The sequence below is a fragment of the Rana temporaria genome, chromosome 1 (genome assembly GCF_905171775.1).
Source record: "Rana temporaria chromosome 1, aRanTem1.1, whole genome shotgun sequence".
Taxonomy (NCBI): domain Eukaryota; kingdom Metazoa; phylum Chordata; class Amphibia; order Anura; family Ranidae; genus Rana; species Rana temporaria.
Genome location: NC_053489.1, coordinates 561,909,596 through 561,928,519, shown reverse-complemented (window position 1 = coordinate 561,928,519; position 18,924 = coordinate 561,909,596). Strand labels below are relative to the sequence as shown.

At 44.6% G+C, this 18,924-nt stretch overlaps 1 protein-coding gene across 1 annotated transcript; it reads right to left on the bottom strand.

Annotated features, from left to right (window-relative positions):
- Nucleotides 1-2,834: 2,834 nt before the first annotated feature.
- Nucleotides 2,835-18,565, bottom strand: SLC25A4 (solute carrier family 25 member 4). Its single transcript, XM_040334130.1, has 4 exons — nucleotides 18,353-18,565; nucleotides 6,744-7,227; nucleotides 6,508-6,648; nucleotides 2,835-3,456 (listed from the first exon to the last, which is right to left on the bottom strand). Exons 1-4 carry the CDS (start codon nucleotides 18,461-18,463, stop codon nucleotides 3,299-3,301), a joined length of 894 nt encoding a protein of 297 aa, XP_040190064.1. The 5' UTR covers nucleotides 18,464-18,565; the 3' UTR covers nucleotides 2,835-3,298.
- Nucleotides 18,566-18,924: the final 359 nt, after the last annotated feature.

The following is an 18,924-nucleotide window of genomic DNA, read 5'->3' as shown; positions in this document are numbered from 1 at the left end:
CCAGATTGCCACTGGAGTCCTCTTCCACTCCTCCATAATGACATCACAGAGCTGGTGGATGTTAGAGACCTTGCGCTCCTCCGCCTTCCGTTTGAGGATGCCCCACGGATGCTCAATAGGGTTTAGGTCTGAAAAAATGCTTGGCCACTCCATCACCTTTACCCTCAGCTTCTTAAGCAAGGCAAAGGTCATCTTGGAGATGTGTTTGGGGTCATTATATTGGAAAACTGCCCTGTGGCCCAGTCTCTGTAGGGAGGGGATTATGTTCTGCTTCAGTATGTCACAGTACATGTTGTCATTCATGGTTCCCTCAATGAACTGTAGCTCATGCAGCCCCAGACCATGACACTCCCACCATCATGCTTGACTGTAGGCAAGACACACTTGTCTTTGTACTCCTCACCTGGTTGCCGCCACACACGCTTGACACCATCTGAACCAAATACGTTTATCTTGGTTTTATCAGACCACAGAACATGGTTCCAGTAATCCATGTCCTTAGTCTGCTTGTCTTCAGCAAACTGTGGGCTTTCTTGTTCATCATCTTTAGAAGAGGTTTCCTTCTGGGACGACAGCCATACAGACCAATTTGATGCAGCGTGCGGCGTATGGTCTGAGCATTGACAGGATGCCCCACCCCCACCCCTTCAACCTCTGCAGCAATGCTGACAGCACTCATATGTTTATTTCCCAAAGACAACCTCTGCATATGACGCTGAGCACGTGCACTCAACTTTTGCCTCCTTACCACCTGTCGAATGTTCTCTTAAGAGCAATCCAAATGTGGATCACACTTCAGGAACACCGCTAACATAAACAAGGCCTTGAGATGCAAGCTTGAGTTCTGATAGCATTCCAAATTTGCTAACAGCTGTGCTTTATGTAGAGACTTGCTATAATACTGGCAGTTGGGAATGCCATTGCTTTAGGAAGCCCTAATGTTGTTCTCATAGACATCCTTTATACAGGTGGTCGTTGGTTGCCTTCTGTGCTTCGATTGGAAATACCTCCACCTGTACTTTTGATATTCTATATTGGAGCTGGTTATTGTCACCCTCCACAAGATTTTCCTTTATAAATACTTACCTGCAAGAAGCACTCTTATATATCTTATTTATTGTTTTATCTGCTGCAATATCTTTGACAGATGCGTGACTTTTGTAGATCTACCTTTATTTACCTTGGTGCGTTTGTTGATTTCCCCAATGGGATTTTGTTGTCATTATTAATCATCTGAGCTTATGCTGGCTGTTGCCGGATGCTGCCCCTGGTTTTGGTCCTAGGGTGACATGTCATTTCCTCATGAACATGTGAAAAAGGTCCTGAGGAAGCATCTATGCGAAACGTGTCAACCTTTTTCTTGGACTGCTATACTATAAAGTTTTGTGTTGAATTATCCACATTACATATTGGCATTATGAGAGATGTGACTTCATAGTAGGTATATGTTATCCCATGGTATTGTTATCTTGTGTAATTTTAGCATTTAATAAAGTTTTTGCCATTTTTAATTGTTGTAGTTTCCCTGGTACCAGTAAAGTCATGTTTTTTTTCCTTTCTCCTCCTTCTTTCTTTTCTGATGAAAATATTCTAGGATGTGGTACAATATTGGCAGCCTCTCTCTAGAATGTAGAAACTTCTTGAAGCAAGCCAAAGCCCTCTGACACCATCCCTAAATCAGGGTATTCTTATCACATTTAACTAATTACGCAGTTTGAGAAGCAGCCTATAGATGATCTCTTGCAGTCTTGCACCAGCAATTCCCTTACTGCTGCTACACATACAGTAAATTATAAGGGCATAGATCAACTCTCGGTTTATAACAGTGGTTCTTAACCTTGTTGGAGGTACTGAACCCCACCAGTTTCATATGCGCATTCACCGAACCCTCCTTAATTGGAAAAATAAAATATGATTTTGCGTGTGATGGGCACAGTGGCTGCGTGTGATGGGCACAGTGGCTGCGTGTGATGGGCACAGTGGCTGCGTGTGATGGGCACAGTGGCTGCATGTGATGGGCACAGTGGCTGCATGTGATGGGCACAGTGGCTGCATGTGATGGGCACAGAGGCTGCATGTGATGGCATAGTGAGGCTGCAATTTATACATATATATATATTTTTTTGCTAGTCAGAGAAGGCTCATTTAAAATAACACAAAAACATTTTTTTTATCTGCCATTTTATATTAATAAAGTGCTGGTCACCTCACCTCAGTCAGCCTCCTCCCCTCCCCCCCCCAATCCAGCCATTTAATTGTATGCTCTTAACAGGTTCTACTTACTTTTAAACAAGTTCAGTAGTCTTTTTTAGCACACTGTCTGCTAGGTTCAAATTCCACTAGTCAGGCAGGCTCCTCGTCACAGGCAGCGTCGAAACACAGCTCTCTGCGCAGCGCTCCGAGTCCCCCCCTTCCGGCCGTAAGTGGAGTGACGTCACGCCGCTGGAAGGGACCAAGAGACTCCTTCATAGGGGGAGTAAACAGGCTGCAGCAGACAGGAAAAGGAGCCGGGAGGTGACGGTCCCGGATGCAGGAGTGCACTCGGCACACAATTTGTACAGTGCCGCTGGCGGCCGTGGCAGAGCTTCACCTGCGGCTGCGCCCCCCCCCCTCCTATACGAAATGGTATCGCGGCCCTGTGTGACCTCCGCCCAACCGCCGAGACTCACTCACCGAACCCCTGGGACTCGATAGAACCCAGGTTAAGAACCACTGGTTTATAATGAATCCCTGTGCATTACCCAAATACAGTATAAAAATAAATATACATAGTCTCAAGCGAGTCTGTGAGCTTGTTTAGTCTTAAAAATATGAAATAAAAAAAAATGCAAAGCTTTGTTTTTTGTGTAGTGTTTATTGATGCCCAACCTTATGTAAACCGGGAGGGATTAATACTATTGTACTAGGAGGTAACTAGACTTACACATATTTTATTTCTCGTATTTATAAAGTACATAGCGACGCTTCTTTACACATGTCGCACAGGTTTCAATGGATGCACCCACCAACCTGCTGAATGCAACGGACAAGTGACATACCCCTAATTACGTATCACTTATTATATGATGTCTATTTATCATCTAACATCATTTCTGAGTTAAATGTAACTCACTGTACTATGTCATGGTGGAACATACGTCAGTAAGTTTTATGATACAGTAAAAATCCTTGCTTGTTGCATATCTCCCCTTCTGTCTTTTTCAATTTCCCTAGGAAATAGCCTTTTGTCCCCGAAACCCTATGCTTCACGAGTCTTCACAGCGTAATTAGAAATGGTTAAATAAACAGGTTTATTCATTTATGCATATTTCTTGATTTCATCATACAGTACAAGTACAAATGCACCGCCCATGCCTCTCAATACATTGGACCAGGCACCCTTAAAGAAGGCTTTGGATCCTTCTTGTTTAGCAATCTTCTTCCAGCAGTCAATTGTTCCCGTGTACATGATATCAGCTGTAAAGACATCAAAGCATATTATGAAGAGGGTGACACAGACAATGAAGTATAGTAATTATATAACACATGAACACAGAAAATCAGCAATCAGTATTGTAGCAGATTCTCCACCAACACCTGAACCAGGTATCACTGCATAGTTAAATAGATGTCCCTACAAAGCCTGGTACACACTATTCGGTTTTTTTCTCTGTTAAACCCAGCTGCTAAACGGAAAAAAACGAATAGCTCAGGAGGAGCCGCTGTACTAACCATCCGATGTTAGTACAGTGATCTCCCCCCGCTGAGCTATTGTGTTCTGACAGAGGGACGCCCCCACCCCTGCGAGAACACACAGGTCAGCGCCCTCAGCCATTGGTCTGAGAGCGCTGATCAGACACCGATCGGCAGACCTTTTTTGGTCATGCCTCTTCGACAAAAGTCTGTCGTTTAGCCGTCTTCTGTCGGACCGGCTGATGTCGGCTGATTTATTTTATACCACCCGATACTGCCCAATATTTGGCCCTTGTGTACGATCCTTTAGACCAGGGGTCTCCAAACTTTCTAAGCAAAGGGCCAGTTTACTGTCCTTCATAGTTTATGAGGGCCGGACAGTGGTCAGTGGAAGTCGAAAAGGTCCAGGGAAAAATTAACACCCCTTTGTTTGTTTCAGTGGGAGTAATTGTGTCCCGTCATCGGGTCCCATTGTTGGTGTCATCAATGATGTCATTTTCCCCCATTGTTGGTGTCATTGAGAGAAACTGTGCCCCATTGTTGGCGTCATTGAGGGGAATTGTGCCCTATCATTGTTGTAATTTAAAGGAGTTGTGCCCCGTTTTTAGTGTCATTATGAGGATTTGTGTCCCATTGTTGGAGCCATTGGGCCCCATTGTTGGTGTCAGTAGGACAAATTATGCCCCATGGTTGGTGTAATTGAGAACTGTGCCCCATTGTTAGTGTCAGTAGGAGAAAATATGCCACATTGTTGGTATCAGTGGATGAAATAGGGGCGGATAAAAGCAAGCAAAGGGCCGCATCTGGCCCCTGGGCCACAGTTTGGAGACCTCTGCTTTAGACCCTACACTATTTGTTGACAATATATTTCAAAGAAAGCTGTCAAGTTGTGGCAAATCAGAAAAATAATTCAAAAATAATTCATTTATTTATACTAAAAAACAACCAACGTGCTTAAAGTGATATTAAAGTAAAAAAATATTATTTTTCTAAATAACAAACACATACTTACCTCCACTGTGCAGTTCGTTTTTCACAGAGCGGCCCTTCTGGGGTCCGGCTCTCTCGGCTCCTCCCCGCATTAGATAATCCCCTCTGGGAAGCTCTCTCCCGAGGAGATTACCTCGTGGGCGTGCTCCTGTGTCATAGCTTAGGTGTCCATAGACGCCGAGTGTATGACTCGGCCCCGGCCCCGTCATTGGATTTGATCTGATTGACAGCAGCGGGAGCTAATGGCTGTGCTGCTATCAATCTATCCAATTGTGAGTCCGCTATCCAATGAAGAGCCGAGAAGCTGTGGAGAGAGCGACGCGGGATCGCGCCCATGGAAATTCGGGTAAGTAAAACAGGGGGGTTGGGGGGCCAAACACTGCCAGGTGTTTTTTCACCTGAATGCATTCAGGTGAAAAAAACACAAGGGTGTACAACCCCTTTAAGAGGTAAAAAAAATAAACTAAAAACCCCCAAACTTCTCCCTTCATCTGCATGAGCAAACTTATCTTGATTGTTGATGTAGATACTGCTAGTCAGTCAGGCCCCGTACACACGACTGAGGAACTCGACGTGCCAAACACATCGAGTTCCTCGTCGAGTTCAGTGTGGAAGCCGCCGAGGAACTCGGCGGGCCGACTTTTCCCATTGACTAACGAGAAAATAGAGAACATGTTCTCTTTTCGGCCCGACGAGTTCCTCGACGGGTTCCTCGCTGAAAAGTGTACACACGACCGAGTTTCTCGGCAGAATCCAGCTCCGACCGAGTTTCTGGCTGAATTCTGCCGAGAAACTCGGTCGTGTGTACGGGGCCTAACTCTCCTGATGCACCAATTAGCTTCCCTACACAGGTTCACATAGGAAAGCTCTATACTGAGTCCACTCAAGGTTCTTACTTTAAAGGGGTTTTCCACCCATTTTGTAAGTTTATTAAAAGTCAGCAGCTACAAAAGTGTAGCTGCTGGCTTTTAATAAACCGACACTTACCTGCTCCACGGCTCCAGCGACGCGCCGGACGGGGCTCCGCTCCTCGCCCCCCCCTCGCCGGCCGGCGTCTTCATGCTCAGTGTGGGCACCCGGCCGTGACAGCTTTCGGCTTCACGGCCGGGCACCCACTGCGCATGCGCGAGCGGCGCGGCCCGGCGAGGCGCTGTCTGATTGGACAGGCGATCGCCGAGGACCTATCACGTGTCCTGGGCGATCGCCTACAGCAGCCCCTTCCTGTAGGTGATTAAGCTTAATCGCCTAGGCAATTAGGCTTAATCGTCTACCCGGAAGGAGGAAGTGGGACAGGAAGTCCCACTCCTCCTGAAGCCCCCACTCCCCCCCCCAAAAAATTACATGCCAAATGTGGCATGTAAGGGGGAGAGGAGTGGATTAAGAGGAAGTTCCAAATTTGGGTGGAACTCCTCTTTAATATCACCCCACCCCCCAAAAAATAATTCTCTGATTGGAGAACAGGGACTCACCGGGCCCCTGCTATCAGCCACATCCCTTTCAAGTGGGAACCCAGCCTCAGCCTTGTACTTTGCCTACAGACTCTGGATCTATTGTGCTGATTTTGTTGGGCTATTCATGTATTTGTATTTTGTGTCGCTATAAATAAACTATTTAAAAAAATTGTATCTGAACACATCAGTTTATGATTTTCAGACCTTTAGAATGGGTTCACAACGCAGCATAGAGCAGCTCACAGCAGGGGTCCGGTGCGTCACCATTGACCGTTTTGGGTCAATTTTCAGCCCGAATTTGATTTGATTTTGCAAACATAGAGGCAATTGTACACATCCACTGAGCTGTCATTAGTATTTCAGAAAAATACCTAGTTGTGGCAATGAGACTTACCTCCTTTCCTGCCAGACTGCATCATCATACGACGTCTAACAGTGTCGAAGGGATAGGAAACCAGACCAGCTACAGCAGTGACACTCTGAGCAATCATCCAGCTCACGAAAATGTGCACATTCTTGGGATCTGGCATCATACCTTTTGATAAGAAACAGAAACACCAACTTAGTATAATCATACCACAGTATAATGTCACCATAAAGCTAAAACAAGAACCAATTGTTTTCTCTTACCCTTAGCGGTATCATAGACGCCAAAGTAAGCCGCTCTGTAAATGATAATACCCTGGACAGATACGTTAAATCCCTGGTAGAGACCTTTCAAACCATCCGACTTATAGATCTTGGTTAAGCAGTCTCCAAGGCCCTTAAATTCTCTTTGGCCACTTTTGCCTACATCAGCAGCCAGACGGGTTCTGGCGAAATCCAGTGGGTAGACAAAGCATAGGGAGGTAGCGCCAGCTGCACCACCAGATGCCAGATTACCAACGAAGAACCTCCAAAACTGAGTGTGCCTGTCTACACCCCCCAAAAAGATCTGCTTGTACTTGTCCTTGAAGGCAAAGTTGAGAGCTTGCGTTGGGAAATAACGGATGACATTAGCAAGGTTGCCTCTCCAGAAGGAAATGAAACCTTGTTCTTTGGGGATACGGACCACGCAGTCCATGATACCCTTGTATTGTGCTTCAACTGAAATCTGCTTGCTGGCATGCTGGACCTAGGACAAAAAAGATGAAAGAAATTAGTCATATTGTATAAGCACAGTCCAACCTTATTTATTCCATGTTCATTTGTACAATACTAGCTTAAAGGGGAGTTCCACCCACAATTTCACTTTTTAAATATAAATACCCCTGTAATACACAGGCATAATGTATTCTAGTAAAGTTAGTCTGTAAACTAAGGTCCGTTTTGTTAGGTTGTTACAGCATTTAGATAGTTTATAATCTAGAAATAGACCGTGGCCATCTTAATCGTGGGCATCATGAAGCCAGACTGTATGACTTCCTGGATTTCAGCTTTGCATATCTCGCACATGCTCAGTGCACAAGCAATGTAATAGGTTTCAGTCAGGTTTGCAAGGACTACTGGGAAACATGATGCCTATCCCAGAAACCCTTGCAAATAGCCTAGGCAAATAAGGAGGAGGAAGTAATGAAGGACTACAAAATAAAGGTATTTACAAGCAACAAATTAAATAAAAATTGTCCATTCTGAACACTATGAGATTAGAGCATGCAGCACAGACAAACATAAAAAAATGGGTGGAACTCCACTTTAAACAGTCATTCCTTGCACTCTATATTATTGGAGGTCACCTTACTTTCGATCATTTTCCTTTCCTCTCTAAAGGAAACCTGTACTTGGGACGTATGGGGCTACCATTGCTGACCTCCTTCTGAGCATGCTCTTTTCTTTCAGCATGTAGCTAGTAAAGCTAGATCTTCTGATTTGCAATACTTGTCGCAGGCAGTGTTCATTTTGGCAGCAAATTTTAATTTAGTTTTAGTCTTTTGCCGCGTACACACGACCGTTTTTTTATGACGAGAAAAATGCAATTTTTTTAATTGGTTGTGAAAAACGGTCGTGTGTAGGCTCCAGAGCATTTTTCTCGGCAAGAAAAATGCCTGTTAAAAATGTAGAACCTGCTCTATTTTTTCTCGTCGTGAAAAATGGTCGTGTGTACCCTTTAACGAGGGGAAAAAAAACGCACATGCTCAGAAGCAAGTTATGAGACGGGAACGCTTGTTCTGGTGAAACTAGCGTTCGTAATGGAGATAGCACATTTGTCACGCTGTAACAGACTGAAAAGCGCGAATCGTCTCTCAACAAACTTTTACTAACACGCAGTAACACAAAATCAGCAAAAGCAGCCCAAAGGGTGGCGTCATTCTAATGGAACTTCCCCTTTATAGTGCCGTCGTACGTGTTGAACGTGGTTATGCAAGGCAGGCTTGAGAGGAATCACGTCGAAAAAAACATGGTGTGTATGCGGAATTAGTCTTAGGACTAAAATGGCATTTTAGTTTTAGTCCCATTTTAGTCTTCTGGAATTGTTTTAGTTTTAGTCGTATTTAGTCGACTAAATCTCCAGTATATTTTAGTAGACTAAAACAATTTTAGCCGACTAAAACAAATTCTAGTCATCTAAAATCTAATGAGTGTAGTTAAATTGTAAGGCATTATTTAAGCATTCCTCTATGATTTCCAAACTCATTATATACTGCTGGAGTGAAATTTTTTATATGTTATTATTTATGGTATTGAGGTATGAACATGCACTACAGACCAGTGTTAATTTTGATGTCAAATTTCTATTTAGTTTTAGTCTTAGGCCACGTACACACGGTTGAACATGTCCGTGGAAACTGGTCCGCGGACATGTCCGACCGTGTGTACGGCTTAGGCCCCGTACTCACGACCAAACATGTCTGCTGAAACTGGCCCGCAGGCCAGTTTCAGCAGACATGTTTGGTCGTGTGTGGGCGCGAGCGGGCCGAATTCCAGCAAACATTTGCCCGCCGGGCCTTTTCCCAGCAGACAAATATTCGTGGACTTGTTTTAAAACAGTCCGCTGGAATTCGGCCCGCTCGGACATGTACGGTCGTCAGTACAGACCTACCGTACATGTCCAGGCGCCCGCCGTCCCTCGCATGCGTCGAATGACTTCGACGCATGCGTGGAAGCATTTTAAAGGCGGGCCGCCCACGTCGCCGCGTCATTGTCGCGGCGACACCGCGTCATCGACGCGGCGACACCGCGGACACGCCCCGCGTATTGTTTACGCGCGGACTTCTGTACGATGGTGTGTACAACCATCGTACAGAAGCCCTCTGGCAGACATGTATGGTGGAAACGGTCCGACGGACCGCTTTCACCATACATGTTTGCTCGTGAGTACCCGGCCTTAGCGGACAGGTTTCCAGCGGACAAAAGTTTCTTAGCATGCTAAGAAACTTGTCCGCTGGAAACATGTCCGTCGGACATGTCCGATGGGTAGTACACCTAATCGGACATGTCCGCTGGTTATAACGTATAACCAGCGTCCCGAAATCCCGCGCATGCGTCAAATTGATTCAACGCATGTGTGGAAGCATTGCACTTCCGTGTTTGAGAACGTCGGTGTCTTCTACGTCACCGCGTTCTCTGTCCGCGGGGATTTTGGTCTGATGGTGTGTACACACATCAGACCAAAAGCTCCCAGGAGACATGTCCGATAAACGGTCTGCGGACCGTTTTCATCGGACATGTCTTCTCGTGTGTACGGGGCCTTAGTCTTTTGACTAAAATGCCATTTTAGTTTTAGTCGTATTTTAGTCATCTCAATTGTTTTATTTTTAGTCGTATTTTAGTAGACTAAAATGATTTAGTCGGTTTTAGTCTACAAAATTAACACTGGTCGCAGGTCAGTAAAGTTGAAAATATTAAAGTCATCGAATCAGCATACGGGCCAAAAAAACTGCATTTTCAAGAGGAATGGTGAACAATGGCACACTTCATATTTTTCTTAGTAATTCACAGAGAACTTGTAAATATATAGGCTGCCGTCACTGACCTGTCCTAAGAAATGATAATTGCATGGATGTCACACAAATGCTTTGACTGCAGTACCATCTCCAGATCACAACATTCACACCTAAGCATCACATTTTATGCCGCGTACACACGGTCGGAAATTCCGCCAGCAAATGTCCGATGTGAGCTTTTGGTCTGAAATTCCGACCGTGTGTACGCTCCATCGGACTTTTGTTGTCGCAATTTCCGCCAGCAAAAGATTGAGAGCAGGTTCTCAATTTTTCAGACGGGAAAAATTCCGATTGGAAATTCCGATCGTCTGTAGCAATTCCGACGCGCAAAATTCTGACGCATGCTCGGAAATTCGACACATGCTTGGAAGCATTAAACTTAATTTTCTCGGCTCGTCGTAGTGTTGTACGTCACTGTGTTCTTGGCGGTCGAATGTTCAGAGAACTTTTGTGTGACTGTGTGTATGCAAACCAAGCGTGAGCGGAATTCTGTCGGAAAACCAATCCAAGGTTTTCCCGACGGAAAATCCGATCGTGTGAATGGAGCATTATAAGTGTTATAAGTTTTTTTTGAGCAGAATTACGCGTTTTTGCAGTTTTAACAGGCGTTTTTTAACTAAAATGTGTGGAGTGCTTGAACAGGAAACACACAACAAAATGCTAGAAAAAACGCATGAAAAAAACTCATGTTGCGCTTTTCAGGCATTTCCATGGAAGTCTATGTGAACGAAAACGCTCAATTCTGCCTCATGTACTTCTTTGAGCGACAGGTGATTTGCTGAAAATGACAGGACACTCAAGGGCTGAAAACAATCGTTTTTTTGCTTGTGGAGCATTTCTGAGCGTCGAGCTACAAGCTACAAAACGCTCAATTGTGAATGGGGCCAAACTTGGGACAACTATACAGATAGATAAGGAATTCTGAATATCCTTTGACTTTCATTTGGTGCAACCTTGTTTTAAGCTCCATTCACACCTGAGTGTATTGATTTAACCACTTCCATACCAGGCACTTACGCCCCTTCCTGCCCAAGCCTATTTTCAGCTTTCTGTGCTGTCGCTGTTTAAATGACAATTGCGCGGTCGTGCTACACTGTATCCAAACATAATTTTTATCATTTTGTACCCACAAATAGAGCTTTCTTTTGGTGTATTTGATCGCCTCTGGGGTTTTTATTTTTTTCTATACAAATAAAAAAAAGACAAAATTTTGAAAAAATTTAAGTTTTTATTTTTTTTCTGTTATAAAATGTTGTAAATAAGTAAGTTTTCTCCTTTACTGATGGGCACTGATAAGGTGGCACTGATGGGCACTGATAAGGCAGCACCGATGAGGTGGCACTGATGGGCACTGATGATGGGCACTGATATGTGGCATTGATGGGCACTGATATGCAGCACTGATGGGCATTGATAGGCGGCACTGATGGGTACTCATGGGTAGCACTGGTGGGCACTGATTAGCACTGATAGGCGACACTGATGGGCACTGAAAGGCTGCAATGGTGGGTACTTATGGGTGGCATTGATAGGCGGCACTCATAGGCGGCACTGATGGGCACTAATGGGCATCGATACATGGCACTGATGGGCACTGACATGCGGCACTGATATTCATTACTGATGGGTATCCCTGGTGGCACTGGCAGGGATTTTGAATGGGCACTGATTGGCAGTTGCCTGGGCATTGATTGGCAGCTGCCTTGGCACCAATTTGCATTCCCTGGTGGTCTAGGGGGCATACCTGGTGGTCTAGTGTGGATGCCCATCCCTGGTGGTCCTGGGCGGCATGCTGGTGGTCCTGTGTGGTGATCCGAGGGGGGGCTGCACTGATAAACTATCAGCACAAACCCCCCCCCTGTCAGGAGAGCAGCCGATCAGCTCTCCTCTACCAGACGCGAGTGAGGAAAAAACGATCTGCGGTTTTTCCTGTTTACATTGTGATCAGCCGTGATTGGACACGGCTGAACACGTGGTAAAGAGCCTACGCCGGAGGCTCTTTACCGAGATCAGTGTAGCGGTGTGTCAGACTGACACACCGCATCACCGATCGCCGCGATGCGCGCCCCCAATAGACGTCCAGTCAGGATAATGAAACCACTTCCCGAACGTCAATTCCCTATTGACCGGGCAGGAAGTGGTTAATAGAGTTTTTTTGGACGTTTTTTTAAGCATTTTTGCAGCTTTTTACAAGCTTTTTAAAAGCATTTTAGAAGTGTATTACAAGTGTTTTACAGCTTCAGGCATTTTTGTTTAGCCAATTGAAAACACTGTGGAGGAGGAGGGGAGAGGAAATTAGGGGTGGGGAGCTGCTATTTGAGCAGAAAAACACTTGTAAAACGCTCAAGTCAGGCATTACTTTTGAAGCCTATGGGGCCAAAAAGAAGCTCATGTACTTTTTTGAGCTTCAGGCATTTTGCTTCAGGCAGCAGAACGCTCAGATGTGAACAGGGACCATTGAAATTAATGGGATTTGGCTTGTTGAGTGTTTTAGAGCTACAAGCTTCATGCAGAAAATCGCTCAGGTGTGAACGAATCTGAACGAATGAAACCAGAGGACACAGCCAGGTATCTATCGTTTTAGGAGGAGGCCAGCAATGGCAAGCAATATATTTTCATATATCAAGTACTGTAACCACTTGCCAACTGCCTAATGTGTATATACGTAGGCAGAATGGCCCGTGTGGGCAAAGCAACGTACCTGTACATTGCTTTAACCACTTAAGACCCGGACCAAAATGCAGGTAAAGGACCCGGTCAGTTTTTGCGATTCGGCACTGCGTCACTTTAACTAACAATTGCACGGTCGTGCAACATGGCTCCCAAACAAAATGGCGTCCTTTTTTTCCCACAAATAGAGCTTTCTTTTGGTGGTATTTGATCACCTCTGCGGTATTTATTTTTTGCGCTTTAAACAAAAATAGAGCGACAATTTTGAAAAAAAAAGCAATATTTTTGACTTTTTGCTATAATAAATATCCCCCAAAAATACATAAAAAAAGTTTTTTTTCCTCAGTTTAGGCTGATACGTATTCTTCTACATATTTTTGGCAAAAAAAAATCGCAATAAGCGTTTATCGAAACGTTTACAAAATAGGGGATAGTTTTATTGCATTTTTATTAATATTTTTTTTTTTACTACTAATGGCGGCGATCGGCGATTTTTTTCATGACCGCGACATTATGGCGAACACATCAGACAATTTTTACACATTTTTGGGACAATTGTCATTTTCACAGCAAAAAATGCTATAAAAATGCATTGTTTACTGTGAAAATGACAATTGCAGTTTGAGAGTTAACCACTAGGGGGCGCTGAAGGGGTTAAGTGTGACCTCATATGTGTTTCTAACTGTAGGGGGGCGGGGCTGGACGTGTGACATCATTGATCGTGTTTCCCTATATCAGGGAACACACGATCAATGACAGCGCCACAGTGAAGAACGGGGAAGCTGTGTTTACACACAGCTCTCCTCATTCTTCAGCTCCGGGGACCGATCGCGGGACTCCAGCGGCGATCGACCCACGGCTGGGCACTTAAAGAGGTCTTACAGGTACGTGCTTGTGCCCAGCCGTGCCATTCTGCCGACGTATATATATGTGCAGGAGACGGTCCTTAACTGGTTAAAAAACCCGCGGGCACGTCCACCGCGAGCTCCATGACCGTGCCCGCGGGACACGTGGACTCAATGTCCACCAGTGTCCCGCGATCGTGTCACGGAGCTGCTGGACAGGGGGATGCCTATGTAAACAAGGCATCTCCCAGTTCTGCCTAGTGACAGGACACTGATCTACTGCTCCCTGTCATTGGGAGCAGTGCTCAATGTGGTGTCACAGGTAGCCCAGCCCCCACACAGTTAAAATCACTCCCTAGGACACACTTAATCCCTTCCTCGCCCCCCTAGCGGTTAACCCCTTCCCTACCAGTGTCATTTACACAGTAATCATTGTTTTCATTTTTTCAGCACTGATCGCTGTATAAATGACAATGGTCGCAAAATAGCGTCAAAAGCGTCCGATGTGTCCGCCATAATGTCACAGATCGCTGCCATTATTAGTAAAAAAAAATAAGAATAATAAAAATGCCATAAAACTATCCCCTATTTTGTATTCGCTATAACTTTTGTGCAAACCAATCAATATACGCTTATTGCGATTTATTTTGACCAAAAATATGTAGAAGAATACGTATCGGCCTAAACTGAGGAAACAATTTTTTTTATATATATATTTTTTGGGGATATTTATTATAGCAAAAAGTTAAAAATATTGCTTTTTTTTTTTAATTCTCCCTTTTTTTGTTTATAGCGCAAAACATAAAAACCGCAGAGGTGACCAAATATCACCAAAAGAAAGCTCTATTTGTGGGAAAAAAAGGACGCCAATTTTGTTTGGGTACCATGTTGCCCGCGCAAATGTCAGTTAAAACGACGCAGTGCCGAATCACAAAAAGTGCTCTGGTCAGAAAGGGGGTAAATTATTCCGAGGCTGAAGTTTAAATTGTCACCTAGTCTGGTGGAAACACTGGCACTGGAAAACAGCCACGTAATGTCAAGGAACAGCTCAAAGCAAGCTAAAACCATTACAAGATCTGACTCATTTGCAGTAAAGTTACCTATAAAAAGATGTTTTTCATTGTTTGGCCGATTCCAATCTGTTTAGGAAACAGTCATACCCTCGGACAGATTGATCTTGAGGTAAGGATTGATCAGCCTAGAACTGACTATACCGGGGGTAGGCAACCTGGGACCCTCCAGTTGTTGTGGAACTACATTTCCCATGAGGCATTGCAAGGCTGGCAGTTACAATTACTCCCAGAGGTATGAGCCACCATGACGTCACTCTGCACTCTGCCGCCATTCACGGCACTGTTCCTTCAGTGCGCATGCACCAGTGATGTCACTAGCTGCATGTAATGTACATATCTCCTAAACTGTACAGGAGATATTTCCACTACCTATATGTAAACCTTATTATAGGTAATTGTCAGCAGAGGAAGTTTGAATGAGTTGACTCAATGATGACAAGAATGAATGTCCTGAGCATTGCAGCCTGATGTGCGGATCCAATATTTGGAAACATTTCTCCAGCACTGATGAAAACAGATAAAATGTATCAAAACGTGTTTCTCAATCTGTGAACTGTGCCGTGTCTTTTATTCCAGTGTAGTAATTATTAATCCTCTTTGTTTTATGATACAAGTGAAAGTATTTATGCACTTAAGGCCTATTAAAAATAAATAAATAATGATAATAATAACATTTAATTAATAATAACAGCGTCAAAAATGAAATATATAGGCTTGTTAAACTAATAGCAGCCATACATGTAATGATCTGAACACAGAATCGGCCAATATGATCGATACTTTAGTGAGTATTAAAAAGACACATAAGGGGTCATTTACTAAAACCGGAGAATGCTAAACCTGGTGCAGCTCTGCATAGAAACCAATCAGCTTCCAGGTTTCATTGTCAAAGCTTAACTGAACAAGCTGAAGTTAAAAGCTGATTGGCTGTACCAGATTCTGAGCGCACTAGTTTGAAATCTACCCCATACTCTTTCATCTATTGATTTTTGAGCAAAACCGATCGATTCCATCTCAATTATTCTGATGAATCTGGGCAGAAAATCCGATCACAGAAAAGTAGCTACATTGATATGATTGTTAAGGGTCACCATAAGGCTCCATTCACATCTAGGCGGACGAAATCGCGGCGTTATGTCGCCGCAAATCGCGGTACAAATAGCGGCGTTTTGTACCGCGATTTGCGGCGGCAAAACGCCGGTATTGTCCGCCTAGATGTGCCCCAGATTGACCCTCTCTATGGAGATGCTTCCCATCTCCTAGCCGAACGCCGAAAGACGCCTGAAAAAAAGGTCCGGGACCTTTTTTCAGGCGGCAGGCGTCAGGCGTCCGGCGTGGAGATGTGAACCATCTCCATAGAGGGAAATGTGTTTCCAGCCCTCTGGCGGCAGCGGCGTAGCGCTACAGGCGTAAAAACGCCTAGGTGTGAATGGGGGCTAAATGTTACAATCTGTCCATAAAATCTTTGTAATTGTAATTAACTTTTTTAACTTAATTTTAATTAACTTTTAATTTACTATAACTCCAGTGTGTAATATGAGCACCTACTTAATCTAACCCGGCGTTTCTCAACTCCACTCCTCAAGGCGCCCCAACAGGTCATGTTTTCAGGATTTCCCTCAGATGAAACGGCTGTGATAATTACTAAGGCAGTGAAACTGATCAAATCACCTGTGCAAAATAATGTTAAAGCGGGAGTTCACACGGAATTTTTTTTTTAACATTAGATTGGGCCTAATTACGGGAAGCAGAATCGGGTGTTTTGTTTAAAATCAATGCAGTACTTACCGTTTTAGAGATAGATGTTCTCCGGGTATGGGCTGCGGGACTGGGCGTTCCTATTTGATTGACAGGCTTCCGACGGTCGCATACAGCGCGTCACGAGTTGCCGAACGTTGGTGCGGCTCTATACGACGCCTGCGCACCGACGTTCGGCTACTTTCAGAAACTGGTGACGCGCTGTATGCGACGGTCGGAAGCCTGTCAATCAAATAGGAACGCCCAGTCCCGCAGCCCATACCCGGAAGCGGCGGAGAAGATCTATCTGTAAAACGGTAAGTACTGCATTAATTTTAAACAAAACACCCGATTCTGCTTCCCGTAATTAGGCCCAATCTAATGTTAAAAATTGAGTTTTTGGGTGAACCTCCCCTTTAAGCCTGAAAACATGCTCTGTTGGGGCACCTTGAGTTGAAAAACACTGATCTAACCTTTATCAATTTGTATACAATTAGGCATACGCTTGCAATGCATGCCGATAGATATAATGGTGGCCATACACACTGATTCTTTTTTCTGATCAATCTCCCCCGATAGGAATAATTGATCTCTAATGCACAACCCATTAATTGACATGCCAATTGGATTTTGATCAATTGTTAGATTTCTATCCATAGATCATATGATTGCAAGCTATCAATTGCATCTCTGTCTTCAGCAGACAATCTCACCATCTCATCGATTGAAATGCAATCAATGCAAAGATACTCAGCGCGGCCAATCGATGCAAAAGTGATCGATAGTTTTCCACCTAGGCTGGCTGACTCATTTCGATTAAATCTGATCGAAATAAAATAAAATGAAAGTATGCTTATTGTTTTCCGATTTCATTTTGAATAAATCGTATATTGATCAGTGGATGGCCACCATAACTGGATTGTACAATCGGATTGTAACGTGTGGTGAGCGTAAGTGTATGCAATCTTCTCGTTTTTTATTGCTAAATTGATTGACGATACGATGGTATTGGAATATAGAATAAGTCGGTGTAAGGCTCCATAGTGTGGTTTGTATATACAAGACTCCGGATAAGTTTCCTATTGGTCGGCTGTCATGACTGATCTCCTATCTGTCAGAGTGCCTGGGAGATGGACCTGGCATGTGTTCCAGTGCTGCCATGTGACAGGCCAGGGCTAAAAACAGTCAATGGGCAGATCAGAGGACACTTTCCATATTTAGTCACTCACAGCTGCCTCCTCCATGTCACCAGGAGCCCACCCCACACTCCATGCTGTCACTGCCCATCTTGGCTCACGTGCTCTATTATTTCAACTTGGCTAAAATCTGAAACTAGAAAATGTGACCTTCTACACTGCATGTCCTATATCTATCAATACATCCATACAATCACATCATCAATACCAATGGGTGCCCAACCTGCACCATACAGGTACCCAACCTGCACCATACAGTGATGTAGCCCATGCAGACCCATGCAGACCCATGCATCATACAGAACCCAGGCATGAATGATCCATGTCAGTCCAATCCCTCCTGTTGTCATCACTCTGTCCATAGGGGATCAAAGGAGGATCTTACCTGCACCATACAGTGATGTAGCCCATTCAGACCCATGCATCATACAGAACCCAGGCATGAATGATCCATGTCAGCCCAATCCCTCCTGTTGTCATCACTCTGTCCATAGGGGATCAAAGGAGGATCTTACCTGCACCATACAGTGATGTAGCCCATTCAGACCCATGCATCATACAGAACCCAGGCATGAATGATCCATGTCAGCCCAATCCCTCCTGTTGTCATCACTCTATCCATAGGGGATCAAAGGAGGATCTTACCTGCACCATACAGTGATGTAGCCCATGCAGACCCATGCAGATCCATGCAGATCCATGCATCATACAGAACCCAGGCAGGAATGATCCATGTCAGCCCAATCCCTCCTGCTGTCACCACTCTATCCATAGGGGATCAAAGGAGGATCTTACCTGCAGCAGCAGTTTGACTCTTTCAATGGGGGCAACAGCAGTCTTGGAAATAGCTGCAGCAACCCCACCAGCTAAAAAGTCCTTGAGGAAGCTCATCACTTGGTCACCCATGGTGGAAGAGGCTGAGATGAAGCCCTTGCTCCTTTACTAGGCAAATATGTCCTTTCCCTACACAGCTCCCTGCCTGCTGTGCCAGTCAAAATAGGACGACTGGCAGGCTGAGCCCTCTATATAAAGACACCTGATCCCCCCCAGGGGTGGGCCCCCCACCAACCATTTCTATTGGCTGATGGACCCACATCAGAGGGCATAGGGGGCACGGCAGCCATATTGCTTTATGGAGACCCCCATGTCACTGGTGCTGAGAGGGACATTTAAAGGGCATTATAAAGTTATCTGGTCCTGTGTGAAGAACATTGTGTCACAGAATGTCCCTAAAATATTAATAGCTGGGGAAGAATGCAGAGACAGAGAGCACACTGAATACCTTCCAGGATCACAGCTAGCTCTATGTGTATGGACAATGATTTTTATTCCTATGTTTTATGGGTGGTATGTGATCCAGAGCCATG